Source organism: Conger conger, chromosome 13 (assembly GCF_963514075.1).
Source record: "Conger conger chromosome 13, fConCon1.1, whole genome shotgun sequence".
NCBI lineage: Eukaryota > Metazoa > Chordata > Actinopteri > Anguilliformes > Congridae > Conger > Conger conger.
Window position 1 is genome coordinate 9,482,282 of NC_083772.1, and position 17,042 is coordinate 9,499,323.

The window sequence follows — 17,042 nt, forward strand, 5'->3', positions numbered from 1 at the left end:
TGGACAGAGCCTGAAACATTCAGCAGCAGCAGCCCTGTTATGTCAAAGACTACTCTATCCATGCATCCACAGGAAAATGCCCCATAATCCATCTTCCTGAAATAAAAAAGAAAGGCTTTCGGCTGTTTGTGTGTGTGTGGGGGGGGGGGGGGGGGGGGGGGGGAAACTGGACTGGACGTTTCCTAATAAAATCCATTCCTCGCCTTTCTCCTTAACCTGTTAACAGGCAGACAGCACACATAAATTCCTTCCCAAAGATGGTTTTACTGCTGGTCTGACAGAGCAACAAAGCAGATGGAACACAGCAGAAATGACAGATTCCTGTTTTCTCAATCAAAAGAATGCAGACATTCACTTTTACATTATATTATATTTAGCAGACGCTTTTATCCAAAGCGACGTACAGAACAGTGCATACCAAGGTCATACAAACAACCAAACCCATTAGATATGGTACAATTGATACGTGATTGGTTGTAAGGCCATGAACATATGACCAGTACACAAGGTAGACGGGCCAAATTTGTAACTACCATACCAAGACAACTTCAACTCCAGGAACTGCAGTACTGAGACAAATGCAAATTCAGAAGTCCTAGATTAACGCATAAAACACAAGGTATAAAATACGAGGGGTTAAAGACAGACAGATGAAAAAAAATGTCCATGCAAAGTCGACCTCCACAGCACCACAAATCTGGAGCAAGCCTTTTAATTGACCTGTGAGCCTGGTCTGGAAGCACCTCACATGGACCAGGATATCTGCCCTGGCCATATAAGGCCCTCTATTGTTTAGCCTGGATGTAAACACTGGTCCAAGTCTGCAGGAGGGGTTGCCAGGTTCACAGCACATCAATAACATACATATATGGAATTGAATGTGGGATTAATATGTCAACGATCCGAACAACGCAATGTGCGGCCGCTGAATTATTGCGGTGTTCCGCTGCTGTAGCAACCACGTTCCGTGTTATTAAACTTTAAAAGCGTCAAATACACAAAAGAGCAACAGGTATACAACTCAGAGGAAATCCCAACGCTCTTGAAATAAAGTCGCGGAATGTGTTGCCGGTCTGGACATGAAGGTAGTTCACTGTAAACGTTTTTTTTTTTAAAGTTTCTTTGGAATAGTGTACATTTGCCGTGATTCTGCAGGAATATGATGATGGAACTTAATCTCGGCGCTATTGTCTCGGGAGAACGATGCGCCAAGTTAACCAAAGCCAGGGAACAGGTGGGCCTCTTCTGTTCTCCGAATTCCTGGCATTTCGAGACGGCTGAATTTGGAATGTACTGACACCTAGTGGCGAATCACAGATTTGCAACAGCAATCCTGAAGGGAAAACGGCGGCGCAGACACCAAAGCACTTAAATCCCGAACATGCAAAGATGTTATGCCGAGAAACTCAAAAACACATACAGCATCAAAGCAACCAGAACTGATCTGGCGCTAATTGGCAGATTTAAACACACCGCATTTGCATTACTAGAATTTGGCCACACTTCCCATGTAGATTACAACAAATTACCCCAATGAGTTTACAAGATTTCCTTTTTCATTTAAAAATCAAACTTTAGAATGCAATTGACTTATGATTATCTGCTTAAATAAGTACACGTATCGTACAAATGAAATAAAGTGTTTATAGACAAGTTTATACAGTTTATACAGCATTAATCATGAAAAAACTGGTTTAAGCAGGTGGTTTTAATGTTGTGGCTGATTGGTGTAGATACCAGAATGCAGAAAATTGGGCCTGAACTAGCAAGCGATGATCAGCCTACCCACAGTATCAGTATATGTGAGAAAAGCACAAAAGGGTAAAAAGTTGTTGAATTCGTCCCCCAATACAGCAAGGCTGTAGCTGAGAATGGGTCCTTGCTAATGACGCAGGCTACAAATCAACACAACAAGAATATTTATGTTAGGCCGACCTGTGGAGCATGCTGAATGTTCTTAGTTCACAGTGAAACCAGACAGAAATGCCAATGTACGATCAACGAACTCCAAACCAGTATTAAGACACGCAGGAAGCTTTAATCCAACAAACACACGAGACTTCTCCACTAATCCGGCCTGAGCCAACAATGATGGGGAGAACTCTCCTTCCTCTCCTAAATTCCACCTGTTTAGAAATCCTTTCTTTCAGATCTGACTGATGGTTTCAAAGAGCAATGACATTACAGTACGCAAATGCTAATTCTCGGTTTATATTGCAGTGTTACCTACTGTCGTTGTTAATGTTAAATTATTTGTGTAGTTGTGTGTGTATCTCAGATAAAGGCCGAAGAAAAATATCTTAACCATCCCCCGTTAATAAGACACATGAGAGGCACTGCTGTTTCAACACTCCAATATATCATGGGAAAGGATAAAGTTACACCATGGCCTAATATTCTCCGTGACGTGCTTTTTTATGCCAAATAGGCCGGGCAATGTAGACACTAAAATGTGTTTAACAAATGATTTTTCCCTTGGCGCATAAAAGCAACATCTTACCAAATGCACATACACATGGACAGGTCTGTTCTGTGACTGGAGGAGGTGCTTACCCCATTGCGGACAGCCATCTGCACTCAAATAACGAGACGCAGGGGAAACTTCACCAATGATAAACGACAGTATGTTAAAGCGAAGAATTTGGAATGTCTCCAGTCGAGACAGTTGTCAGCAACAATCAACAATGAGATGTTCAAGGGAGCGCGCGATTCAGCGCGCCGGTATGATTTGAAACAGACTGTCACTGATGACTTGGCAGCATCGATTAAAACATGTCTTAAACAGTCACCCAATATTAGCCGGGTATGCTATAACAAAATGAGGAGTCACTCAACAAGGGCGAAAACAGCATTTTTAACAAATCGACATGATGCAGTAGTCCTACACGTAAAATGTTGACCATCCTCTAACCTGTGAACAGTAAACCAAGCAGCTTTGACACAGCCTTAGGAGGGCCAACTGAACGAACAGTAGTTAGCACGCCTACTTTTGAACATATTGTGTGAGGTACGCTACCAACAATAGGCTATAACTGGGACCAAAGGATTTAAAATAGAATCTCTGTTTTATGGGTAGGCTACATTTGGCCAGGAGCTGAAGACTGATCAACCTGAACATAATGACTTGGTCAAAAACGTTTCCGCGCTGATTATTTCCAGCGCTTGATACACATTTGTTGGCAACTGCAGTCTTACATATGCCAATTAATACGATTTAAAAGGCGACATACGCGGTCCAAAAGCAGCGCCTCCTGTTGCGCACGTCAATCACCAAATTAAATCTCATTAAAATCACAGAGCACAAACCATATAACTTTATAGATAGACCACTGGAACTGAATGTGACGAGCAACCTCACATACATAAGCCATTTCGGGTGAACAGGAGTCACACATAGCGCGTTTAAGTTAATTGTACACGGCAACGAAATTATGCGCGGTTACTTTCTGATGACACTGACCTGCAAGCCTTTTCTCTCTGACATTTTTCCACAGTAAATCCCATGCTTTCGACGTGGAGTCTCTTAGTTGCTCACTGAAAGAACGTCTGAGCTTAATTTTCGTAGACTTTCGCTTCGTTGTCATCGTAAATCCTGGCACATAATAACGAAATCTCCGGCCACAGAAATCCGTTACTCTCTTCCAAAGCGAGGACTTGCTCTCTCCGCAATAATCGCCTCTTTACCTGGTTCAAAGAGCCGCGTCGCCTTGCAGCAAGCAAGAACGGAAATATATTTCGCTAAATAATAAGAACATGTCGGTAAATGTACCTTTTCTGCTCGTGTTTTATGTCACACAATAACTAAAGTATTGTTTGTTAAAAGTTAAAAATCCAAAAACCGCGTTTCCACACGACTGAGATGCACCCGTGTTCCAGATGTGCTGCCTACTTGTTTGAAGTTTCCACTTCACTCTATCGCATATGCATAGCACTTGGGTCTCTCTCTCTCCCCCCCCCCCCCCTCTCTCTCTCTCTCTCGCTCTTTCTCTCTCTCTCGCTCTCACTCACTCACTTTCGCTTGCATATTCAGAACACTCGCTTTCATATTACAGAACACCAATAAGAGATATATTGTGCCACAACAATAATTGCATATACATATTTCCCCGTAATTATGGTTCCTTTAAGAACGAAAAGGTATTGCAAATGTATATCTTAACATTTTTTAGGGATTTTTTTCCGTTTATAGCTTATAGGCTTAATGGCCTATATATTTAAGCGCATTGTATTTAGCATAGTGCATTTTATTTTATTTTATTATCGGTAAAATAATTTCCAGTCATTTAAGCTTCCTGCTACTTTGTCTTCCGTTAAGTTCGCTTCAAACTGCTCAGCTGTCTGGCCATTGACTTTAAGGCCACCGACCTTTAACCAATGAGAGCGTCACTCACGTATACATGCACCGTCGGCATCTCCTCAGCAGTCCAATCCCGGCTATTTTCCACACAATTCTTTACGTCATCGATCATAGGACAAAAATAATGCGTGAGCTTCTACTTTGTTTGTGACGCAAAATAGAGTTTGATTAATTCTCATACACACATTAAAGTGTAATTTAACATGTTATAAAACGTTTATAATAAAAACATTTTGTGAATTCAACAATTGAGAACTACATTTGTTTGGCTATGGTGGGCCGATAGTGGCACTGCATTTATTTCTGCTACAGATGTGTTAATTGTTTACCGATGGTCACTGTAAGTCAGTAAATGTGTCAGTATGACATCATTTTATCAAGTAACGTTGAGAAACCAAAACTATTAAAAGAAAAAGCCACATAAAACAAACAATAACAACAGAAATACATTTGAATTGTTGAATGTTTCATTGAATTAACATGCAGCCTTCTGAACATGTGTCAAGTCAAAATTCACCTTTTTAACCATAATGGCCCTCCAGGTGTTCTCAGAGTCTGACTGGCTCATTCTGGCCAGGAAACTGCATTTTATTATTGGGGATTAATAGCATAACACAAGATTAAGCAGGCATGAATCCTGGGTACCTGAATTAGTAGTCAGGTGGATTAAATGTGCAGGTGAATAGGGAATTTAAAGCATTAAGTTTGTTTGGGACTCGGCCTAAAATGTAGGCCGCACTGCAGGTAAAGGTGACATCACCAGGTGACGCCCCCCAAATGTCACCGTGGGGCAACACTCCCCGCCGCTCATGATGTGTCCACTGATTAATGTTTCCTTCAGGAAAATGAACACACACATTTTCTGAGTCACACAAGAATAACACTTGGCATCACGGACATGTTAGCGGTGGTGCCGTGAGTTAATTTTGAGTGCTTATCAGCAACGGGGAGCCTTATAATGGAGTCATTATGGACAAGATTACATATTTAACATGGCTTTCTTTTGATAATTACAGAGTGCTGTACAATACTTGACACAATTAATCAAAAGGGCAATTTAATTACTACATCAAACTTTACAAATCAAACATTAAAAAATCTTGTAGCAAGAAAGAAATTGTACCAATGTATGATGGACTGCAGTTGATAGCTGGTAAGCGTGAACTCTACAAAAAACTCTACAGTGTTCGAATCCCAATAATAACAACAGGGGGAGAGAGAGACTGAGAGAGAGAAGGAGAGAGAGAGAGAGAGGGGGAGGGAGAGGGAGAGGGAGAGAGAGGGAGAAAGAGAGGGAGATAGAGAGGGGAGAGATAGAGAGAGAGAGAGGGAGAGAGAGAGGGGAGAGAGGGAGAGAGAGAGGGGAGAGATAGAGGGGGAGGGAGAGGGAGAGAGAGAGGGAGAAAGAGAGAGAGATAGAGAGAGAGAGAGGGAGGGAGAGAGAGGAAGAGAGGGAGAGAGAGAGGGGAGAGATAGAGAGAGAGAGAGGGAGAGAGAGAGGGAGAGAGAGAGGGAGAAAGAGAGAGAGAGATAGAGAGAGAGGGGAGAGATAGAGAGAGAGAGAGGGAGAGAGAGAGGGGAGAGAGTTAAGAAAGAGAGAAAATGGCTGATGTAAGGGTTGGGGAGGGGGGGGGAGTGAACCATAACACAGCGTGGGATGAAGGAGCAGATCTAAGCCAACGCGGAGCGGGTGGGGGGTGTAGTGGCTGTCTAACAGGAACTGAGCGCCTCTATTTTCATGTCAGAGGTCAAGGCGAACCCCCCCCGGCTGGGGAACGTGGGAAGGGTGGCAGGGTTTGGGTCAGCAGTGCTGCTTAGCGGATCATGTAAAGAGGAGAATGCCTGCTTTCCCTGCTGTACCCCAGAGCCGAACGCAACCACCCCGCACACGTACCCTCTCCTCTCCCCTCACTCCACACGGATGGATCATGGCCCGATGTGTCATTTTCAAAAGCCATTCGCTCATTTCAGACAGTCATTAAAAAACATTTTTTAACAGTGTGCGCATTAAAAACCAAAGTATGTGTGGTTGTGGTCAATGTGTGGTCATCTTTGTCATGAAGTTATATTTACATCAAGCTCCAGAATGGAGAGTTACCGAGTCCCACGACTGTACATATGTCTGCAGTAGCGATGCGCTCGATGATATCATTTGGCTCACGTTCGTCTATTGTTTTGTTTTGAACTTCAGCAGCTGTTCCGTCTTCCCACAAAATAAACAAACAACTGCGTTCAGCCTCTCCAACAATCTGCCAGACACTGCTCATTAACACAAGCGCTCACACTAAAAAGAAAATACACAATCTCAGCATACAGTGCAATCTCAGTGTGGGACTTGTGAAGATACTGTCGTATTTACACAGCGTTAAGACACTGCAGAATTCACACAGTGGTTAGGCAGGAGAATGTCAGTGGGCTGTTTAGATAGCCTACGCTTGCGCCAAATAGCTCACTTTTTTGCGAGAGTCGGACCACACAAAGAATAAAATCAGTGGTGCCAAAGAAAATGCTGCTTCTTGTATATAAAGATCCTTCACTTGGAGGCGGAGGGGGGTGTTGTAAAAACAGGAAAACTACACTACTTTGCACATTTCCACATAATAATGAGAACAGTTCATCGGCAACAATGCGCTCTTGTCACGTGAACAGATTGCTCCTGGAATCCAGTCCCCGTAATCACCACTAACCCAGCGTTCTGATGGCACATGCACTCGTTCCTTCACTCCGGTTCCCACCTCACACTCCCATGATGCATTGCTGCTGGAGCCACCCAGGCCACTCCATCTTACCCTGGGTGGCTTGTTTTTTTTTTTTTTCTCCCTTTTCTCTCAATTTGGCAGCCCATTGTACCCTATCTAACCCAATTAGTGTTAGCTGGGGGATACACCGCCTTACGACTCCGTCCCTCGGCGGCCCAGATGGATCTAGCGATCCTGAGAGCGACGCGCCTCGTTCAAGCCGTCTCGTCTCGTAGCCCGTAACCGCGCGGCTCCGTTCGTGCGACTCATCAGCGCGCCTCCTTTCGCACTCCCATGATCCTCTGCGTTCTGACGGCAGGGCGGCGGCGGGCGACCCGCTCTTTAGCGTGTGGTTTTTGCGTGTGACGGCCGGGCGGTTATTTCTGTGCCCGCTTGTCCTCACCTCAGAGCGAGGTCGACGGGAGGCACGGAGCGCACACGCTCAGGTGTCCCGCCTCGGGCAGCCTGTCCCACTCAATCAGCACTGAGACCCAAACACACACATCCCAGCTCATCAACAAGCCCTAAACACGCCTAAAAAGGTACAAAAGCTGGTCATCGGGGTGGTACCCTATCGGTGCATATAATTGTACCCCTATCCAGCGATATATAACTAATTGTTACCTTTTTTTGCTTTGAAAATGTATTCATTTGTACCCAAAGAGTATGATACTGTACCTCCAGGGTACATTTGGGAAATTTGATCCTTGAAGAACAAAAATGTACCTCCACTTTATTTCTGAGAGTGTATCCTCTTCAGCTTGTGGTGGACAGATATAGGGGACCAGTTAACACCATGGTTGTAGACTGACTTCCCAGGTCGGCCACTGCTACCGTACGGTACTTAGCTCAAATATCTCAGGACATGTCTAATGAACTGCATGTAAAACGTGTACGCTGTATAAGTTGCTCTGAAAAATTAAAATGATATCCAAATTTATGGGTTACACTGACAGCCTATGTCATGACTATCTGGCCTGGCATTAGAAACTGTCTGATGCTTAGTCTGAGCTTAAACTAAGAAAATTTCAAAAGCATGAATCTAAGAGAAGTAACGGGGTCGAAAAGGGAATAAAACCCTTAGATTAGTGATAAGAATCTATTTAAATGCCAACTAAACGACACACGCGGTCTCATTCTGTCACTTTCTGTCTCATTCTATCCTTTGTTTCTTCTTTCCTCTGCCACTTTTTCCAATCAGGACTTAGACCGAGAGAGGACATTGACAGTACCAGCCTGAGAGACCCAAACAAACACACACAGGAGTCGCCCGCCTCCTGGGGATCTCAGCCTGGAGGTGGGCCTGAGGACAGGAGCGGGGCTTGTGCACACATCAAACCCACAGTGAAACAGAAGCCCTGCAGCCCTGCAGACCAGCGCCGGTCAGTCTTATCTGCGAAAGGGCAGGTGTGGGCGCAGGTATTTGCTTTAGCCCAGCACTACAACGCCTGATCCAACTCATTTAGCTTATCGTGGACATCAATCAAGCAGAATCAGACGTGGAAGCACTGGGCTAAATCAAAAGCCTCAACCCACACCTGCTCTTTTCGGGTACGATTAGACCGCTCAGCTGTCGACACAAGGATGACCGCAAACCTCCAAAAAAAAAAAACCTCAGGCTCAACCTTCATCACATAAAGGAAGCAACCGGAAGGTCAGAGGTCAGAGGAAGTTACAATCAACACAGGAATGTCTCCCATCACCAGCCTGGGCACTCGAACAACAGTCTTCCAATGAGAAAAGTTGCATTTTCCTGCAATTATTTGAACCTCTAATTCCAGTTCTACGTAATGAAGAATAAGCAAATCATAGCTGAGAGAAATCTTTGTTTGTGATACTTGAAGTGTGTATGCATGTGTATGTATATGTGTGTGTGTGTGTGTGTGTGTGTGTGTGTTGTTTTATGCATTCATCCATTAACAGACATGTTGTTTGGCCAGCAGTTCTAGGGAAAGTTCCAGAAGCAGAAGAGATGAATCCTGTGGGGTTTGGGTGCAGCAGTGTGACTGGAGGTCCTGAGTCAGAGCCCATGCAGTGTGGAGTCAGGGCGGCGGCGGGGGCGGGGGCGGGGGCCGGGACTGGACTTCCGAGCCAAACGGCCAAACGGAGGCGAGGCTCAGGGAATTCTTCCCCCCCAGTCTTCGGGCCCGTATGAGGTTCTGCTATAAATTTCCCGTCCATATATTCCCCAGCAGGGCTTCAGTTTTTTCCAGAAAAGCCACACATGTGGTGGATATCTCAGTTTTGATTTGGAGAGGGGGCGGAGGGGTTAGGGTACAGGCAGACTCCATTTCAGTAATCTGTTCATTAGACCAGCTCCAGAGTAATATTCCATCCCGTTACATTCAAACAGCAATTTAATTACGTGACTCGTTCCCCTAATGCTGCTTTAATTCTCAGAGCCCCCGCCCACTCGCAAACCTCCCCCCTTCCCAGGGCAACCGGTTTAATCTTTTAAGGGAATTGTAAAGTGGAGCCAAAATTAGATCCAGCACAGATTCAAATACCCCATTATGGTGGCTGATGCAGTTACCATAACTTTACTGCTAACCGCATGAACCGTAGGCACCCAAAGCACACACAGCATTTGACAAGGCACCACAATGCAACAGATGGGTCATAAGATTGCTTAGGCCCTCTGCAAGATTACCCTGTATACATATTTGAGGTATGTTAGGGAGAGAGATCGATTAATGGTGGATTGAAAATTAATGCGCTTATTATTTTGTGAGAGTGAATAGCACTGACCTATCTCTGTGGTTGATTGTGCGGCCTAGACAAATATCAAGACCAGGCAGTTGGGTGCCACTTAAAACACAAGCATTCCAGAAATCTGACCTTGGATTGTAACCACTACAGTACTGTGCATGGTGCATCTGTCAGTTTTGCGTGAAAAAACAGTGAAAACATGCGCCTAAAAATGCCATGCCAAACCCAAATGGGGTAGAAAAGAGCCTTTCATTTTAGTGTTTTCATAATGCAAGGCATTTTTTCCTGTGTGGGCAAATATTTAACTCGGAATCGCTCGATTGGACGTTACAAATGAGGAATCTGACAAAGTACTTACGGCTGTCAAATCTAAATGTGAGAAATTCCCAGTCTACGAAAATCCATGAGAAAATATTCAGTCTCAACACCACCTGTCTTTTATTAGAGCTGCAAGGATCTCACATGCGCACGCACACACACACACACACACACACACAAACGCACGCACACACACACACACACACACAAACGCACACACACACACACACACACACAGATACACACACACACACACACAAACGCACGCGCACACACACACACACACACACACACACAAACGCACGCGCACGCACACACACACACACACACACACACACACCCACAAACACACACACACATACACACACACAAACGCACGCGCACACACACACACACACACACACTCACAAACGCACACACACCCACACACTCACACACTCACACACACCCACACACACACGCACACACGCACACACTCACACACACACACAGACAGCACACACTCACACACACACACACACACAAACGCACGCACACACACACACACACACACAAACGCACGCACACACACACACAAACGCACGCACACACACACACAAACGCACGCACACACAAACGCACGCACACACACACACAAACACACACACACACAAACGCACGCACACACACACACACACACACACAGACACACACACACACACAGAAACGCACGCACACACACACACACACAGACACACACACACACACACACAAACACACGCACACACACACACACACACACAAACGCAGTTTGAAACTGGATTGAAAGCTGTCATTTTGATTATATATCTTTACAGTAATGAATTCATTCTAAAATACAAGGGACTGCAAGATTCAGCACAGAAACAGAGTGAAATAATTCTCTCAATGGGCTAAATTATTAAGACAAGCAGGCAAATCTCTGAGCAGTTAAAAATATTCATACAACAACTTTTTAAAACAAACCAAAAAGAAAGTCAATTGATCAGATACTTAGTGATTTTATACTTAAACAGATCAAAAGCGCCTTGAAAACAGATTAAGGTTCAGTCAGACCAGTGAAACACATGTTCATAACTGCACTTTAAATGAAACCCAGAAAGCACAAAGACCCTGTTGGGCAACGCATAGGAGGAGGCTGATTCTCAGGGCCGGGAAACAGCACAAAGAGTTTTAATTTATTTTATGATGACCTCTGACCTTACAGTGCAGAGGTCAGCTGACAGAACTGGGAGGAGACAGCCACTGATTAATGGCAGAAGTTAAAGGTGAATTCTAAATCAAAAGGCATCCACAGATGTCTCCCTGTGCAGGGCATTTTTAAAGCAGGTTTAATTTGGCTGGTATGCCACCAGCATTTCTGACGGCAAGCGGGGAGCTACAGTAAACAGGGCTGCTCCTCATCCAGCCCCGTTAACACCGCACTGTTGAGTGACCCCAAAACGGAAAACTGAACAACGGGGCTCTCGCGCTGTAAAGGTTCCGTTTCCAGCTTGCACCTAAACGTATCATATATAATTCACACTTAAAATGTACTTTTACGTGGCACACTTACATATTTTTTATATCCGTAGGTTTGTGTAGCGAGCAATCGCGGACAAAGGAGCCATGACCTGGTGAACCATGGCTGACAGAAAGGATCCCTTCTTCAATAATCCCATCATCCACTCATTTTCGACACCAACACTCAGACCCCCGCCAAAAGCGCAGCACCTCCGACACTTACGGGCGAGACCGCGGTAGCAGACCTTGCGTTTTATATCACGCGTTTGTTTTTCGGAAAAAATCTAAACGAGAGACCGCCGTCGAGAAAGATGCGGTTTGAGAACGATGAAAAAGCACAACGGCGGACCTGGAACAACAAAGAAAAACTAATAAACACGCGTTCGGGGGCCTGGTACAGGCCGCTAAACGAGAGCGCCGGCCTTGCGTCGGAGCGCTGAGACAGGGCCTCCCACGCCGGCCGCCGCAGGTGGGAGAGCTCAGTGGAAAACACGCAGCGCCCGTGCCAAGCGCTCGGTCGGGGCGACCGCGCGCGCTCGCTAACACTGCGCCCGGGCGCGCCGCCAACGCTAACGCCCAATCCGCAGTCTAATTAAAGCGGCACCGTGAAACCGATAACGACGAGCCGCATTAATTGGGAGCTATTATTACAACGTGAAACAGAAACGGGTCCCTTTCCAGCAGCACTGTCATGATGCCAGCCACTCAAAATGAGGCCTGGTCTTTCTCTCCCCTCTATTCTCCTCTGCCCTCCTCTCGCTGTTTAATTGAAACAGTTCCACTGCACTTTGGTTGCTCAGCCAAATTATTTAATTGGCTGTAAATTCCAAGAAAAGCTGGTCCTGCTACACTGCCCCAAGACACAGCCCCCTTCTCTTGTGTGAGGCTTGGGCCTTTTGGGCCTCAGTACCTCTGAGCCCTGTCCCCCCCAGCCCACCCCATTCCCCCCCAGCCCACCCCATTCCCCCAGCCTGGCCCAGCCCAGCACCCTTCCCTGGGGGGAGCCAAATCCTGTCCCCTGCTCAGCCTCCAAGCACCTCACGGTGTGCACCACAGGCACCAGGGAGGGCCCAGGGCCCAAGCCTCCCTCTGCGTCTCTCTCTCTCTGTTATCACCCTGACACTCCTCCCTTTTCCTTCTCTCCTGCTCCCTCTCGCTCTCCGTCTGCACTTCTGTCTCCTTCTCTCTCTTTCCCTCTACCACTCACACTCTCTCTCCCTCTACCACTTCTTCTCTGTCCCCCCTCTCCCTCTCCCTCCCTCCCTCTCTTCTCTGCCCTCACCCTCTTACTCTCCCTTCCCCCCTCTCTCACTCCCTCTCCTTCTCTGTCCCCCTCTCGCTCTCTCTCTCTCTCCCTCTCCCTCCCTCTCTCTCTCCCTCTCTCTCTCTGCCTCACCCTCTCTTCTCTGCCCTCACCCTCTTGCTCTCCCTTCCTCCCTCTCCCTCTCCCTCTCCTTCTCTGTCACTCTCTTCCCAGCCCCTCACTCTCTCTCCCCCTCTCTCACATCTGGACTGCTTGTGGGCCGAAGCCTGACGGACAGGAGATGAATGGGCGAAGCGGTTTGCATTAGCAGCTGAGCAGAGCCTCTCAGGGAAGTGGTCTTGGCTTCGGCCGCCTCGACCACAATGGCTGTGCGGTTTCTGCAGGTTTCATGATGTTTAATAAATGCTTTTGAGGTGGGAGGGGTGAAGGATGTTGGAAAACCTGGAATTCATTAAGAAATGTCCATGCAATGATGGACGCTCACAGGATATGTACAGTATATGTGCGATATATATATATATATATATATATCCATTCAGAAGAGGAATAAAACATGTATTACTATTTACAAACTGCTCACCACTCATTCGTTTTAATCGTAACATTTCTTAAATCTTTTAAACATCAGTATTCTCATGCAATACGACTGGGCAGTCATTATTATTTTTAAATAATTAATTGAGCTTGTTACTAATTAATTGCCAGTGAATGACAGACTGAGAGGCTTGTTGATGGTGTTTCTCAGTTCCCGCTCTAATGCTGAAAATCGTGCCTTGGCATGCTTCTTCGACAGGCAATCCAAGTGGCAGAATTTAGATTTTTAAATAGGTGAAAATGTCTTTGATTGAACTTTTCTCTCTTTTTAAACTAAAAGGGAAAAAACCCATGACGCAGTGCTCCTTGATCGCACTGGGGAAGCGGCGTTTGATATTTGTCTAATACGGCTGCTGGTGCCCTTTAAATGTTGCCAGACTGCAGTGCCATGCAGGGGGTGGGGGGTGGGGGGGGGGGGGGTGAGGAGTGTGTTCCTGGCTCATTACGCCCTGATTAAACATGCCTGCCCCCCCCCCCCCCCCTCACACACCCCCCCTAAATGCCGAGGCCAGAACCAGCCTGCCAGGCGTTCTGCAGCTTCACGCGCACCGTGCCAGAACTCCTGACAGGGCTACCCACAACTCCTCCACTTCCACCTCCACTCGGCTGACAAATCCCAGAGCTGAATCACAGGAGAAGAAGAAGAAAAGAAAAAAGAAAAAAAAAGACCTGCCTTTTCAGAGAGTCACCCTGGTTTTCTTCTGTTAAAAATGACTTCCTGCAGGATTCATTCACTGTTTCCACTTTCTGGAAGGTTGGGTGTGTGGAGACAAACAGGGTTCATAGCGGGGATCTGCACTGGAACAGAGTGGGCTCACTACCAATTCTGCTTTTTGGGTCTGTGAAAGCACCCGCCGGGATCTTCCTTTGGTATATTTTTCATTCATTGAGATGCTTCACATTATGGGTGTGCAGTCCCTGTATCTGCACAACCAGCAGAACTATCTGTATCTGTATTTGAATAAAAACCTGAAAATGGGCACAGCCTAAACTATAAATTGTATAAACAAGAGGAAAATGACAGTATTTTAGCAGAAACTAAGGTAGAAAACTGGAATTTTCAGTTGTTTACACAACAATAAGATTATCATTACCATAAAAACGGGTACAGATAGGGCACTCCTCTACTCCACACACATCCTATTTCTGAGCAGCCAGACACAAGATATGTCTGGGAGACCTGGGGTCCTCTGTGTTCACTGCAGGCAAAGTCCAGGACACCTATAGTATATGGGGTCCTCTGTGCCAAGTGCAACTCACTACAGGCAAAGTCCAGGACACCTACAGTATATGGGGTCCTCTGTGCCAAGTGCAACTCACTGCAGGCAAAGTCCAGGACACCAGAGTATATGGGGTCATCTGTGCCAAGTGTAGCTCACTGCAGGCAAAGTCTAGGACACCTACAGTATATGGGGTCCTCTGTGCCAAGTGCAACTCACTGCAGGCAAAGTCCAGGACACCTACAGTTTATGGGGTCCTCTGTGCCAAGTGCAGCTCACTACAGGCAAAGTCCAGGACACCTACAGTATATGGGGTCCTCTGTGCCAAGTGCAGCTCACTACAGGCAAAGTCCAGGAAGCCTATTCCTCTCAGAAATGACAGAAAACGCTTTTCAGCATAAACTGATTATGATGATACATTTTCCACTGAAGCTCTGACACACGGACAGCTCTGTGGTGGGGGTTTGAGGTCTAGCACTGATCAGAAGCTCAGGCTGAGTGCTGGATGGGATAAAAGAGGACCTTCAGCGCATGAGGACTGTGTGTGATTGAGCAGGCCACATAAATTATGCAGCTGTGTCCTCATCCCTATAAATCATATTTATTTTTACACTTAGTGGTGGGGGAAATCATGACCATTAATAAAATACCTCAGTGCTGAGGAAAGGCGATGTTAATCATGTCCTGCATGCAGTTATGTAACTGCATTTATAAAAGCCACAAATGTAATGTCTGAGCACTGGCGAAACCGCACTACGACTGATCTCCGTACCCAGCCTTTGCTTGCTTCGTAGCAAAAGTAAAGGATATTTAAAAAAGGATATAAAAATATCTCCCCACTCTCATCGCCGTGGAAGCGGGGCAGCCGCCCCTGAGGCTCTCAGGAAACCGCGAGAGGTTCTCCAGCGTTTCTGCGCGTGGAACGCTTCGTGCGGTCGCCGCGCTGGCAGAGGAGTTCACGGCCCGCGCCGCGTGTTTATAAATCCAACGCGTGATGTCACCGACGGGGGTCACGTTGGGCGGGGTGGGGGGGAACAGAACCGCAGAACCACGGTTAAAAAAACAACGTGGTTCCTCCCTTCCTGTGAGCTGTGCTCTGAACCTCTCTATCAGAACCGCAGTGAAACAAACAGCCCGTCCTCCCTGTGAGCCTCTCTATCAGAACCACAGTGAAACAAACAGCCTGTCCTCCCTGTGAGCCTCTCTATCAGAACCACAGTGAAACAAACAGCCCGTCCCCCCTGTGAGCCTCTCTATCAGAACCACAGTGAAACAAACAGCCCGTCCCCCCTGTGAGCTCTGCTCTTAGTCACCACGCCGGACAGCGGCTGAGGAAGTCAGCGGAACGGCGGGAGGAAGAAGTGAGCACGGCGGTCGGGGAGAGAGCGGAATCGTTTTCCCCACACTTGACCTTTCCAGGGACCCTTGTCCTCCAGTGGACCATCATGCAGCACTCCCGCTCCCCTGTCCTTACACTTCCCGTATGCCACGTTCCTCCCTTCCCTCTGCCTCGCTGACCCTGGGGAGGTCAGGGTATCAGAGTATTGTCAGCTATCACTGCCAATCTAGGACCCCCCCCTACCCCCCCTCCCCATTTCCTAACTCCCGCTCCCCCATGTCCTGACGTCCTAAAGCAGGGTCAGTTTTTCCAGAAGGATCTTTACCTCGGCTGACTCCATGTCCCACGGTTCATTACGCAAACCGCCGCACTGCTGCCAGCTTCCAACGTGATTCCACTCATATCTCTCTCTTTCTCTCTGTCTGTCTGTCCGTCTGTCTCTCTTTCTGCCTGATTCACTCTCCGTCCCACACTTTCTATCTATCTCTGCATCTTTCCATTGGTCTCTCTCTCCATCTATCTATCCATCTGTCTCTCTCTCTCTCTCTCTGACACATTACATTACATTTTACTTAGCAGACGATTTAGCCCAAAGCAACATACAAAGAAAGTGATATCACGGTCATTAGAACAAACTACAGAACAATAACCTACAATTAACAAAGACACACATACACACACACTCACAGACACACGCAAACACACACACACACACACACATACACACACTCACAGACACACGCAAACACACACACACACACACACACACACACACACTCACACACACACGCAAACACACACACACACACACACACACACAGACACACGCACACACACACACACACACACACACACACACTCACACACACACACACACACACACACACACACACACTCACACACACACGCAAACACACACACACACACACACACACACAGACACACGCACACACACACACACACACACACACACACACACACA

The 17,042-nt window shown here is 46.6% G+C and overlaps 1 protein-coding gene across 2 annotated transcripts in view; it reads right to left on the minus strand.

The window, feature by feature from the left end:
- LOC133107713 (stAR-related lipid transfer protein 13-like) overlaps nucleotides 1–17,042 on the minus strand; it is a 107,940-nt gene that overhangs the window by 52,255 nt on the left and 38,643 nt on the right. The window contains exon 1 of one of the 2 annotated variants that reach the window (XM_061216830.1): nucleotides 3,461–3,715. The exons of the other annotated variant lie outside the window; for it this stretch is intronic. Coding sequence (XP_061072814.1) covers nucleotides 3,461–3,584 — 124 coding nt within the window. The 5' untranslated portion in view covers nucleotides 3,585–3,715. Of the gene's footprint in view, nucleotides 1–3,460; nucleotides 3,716–17,042 lie in introns of those variants that run through there. 2 annotated transcript variants of the gene reach the window in all.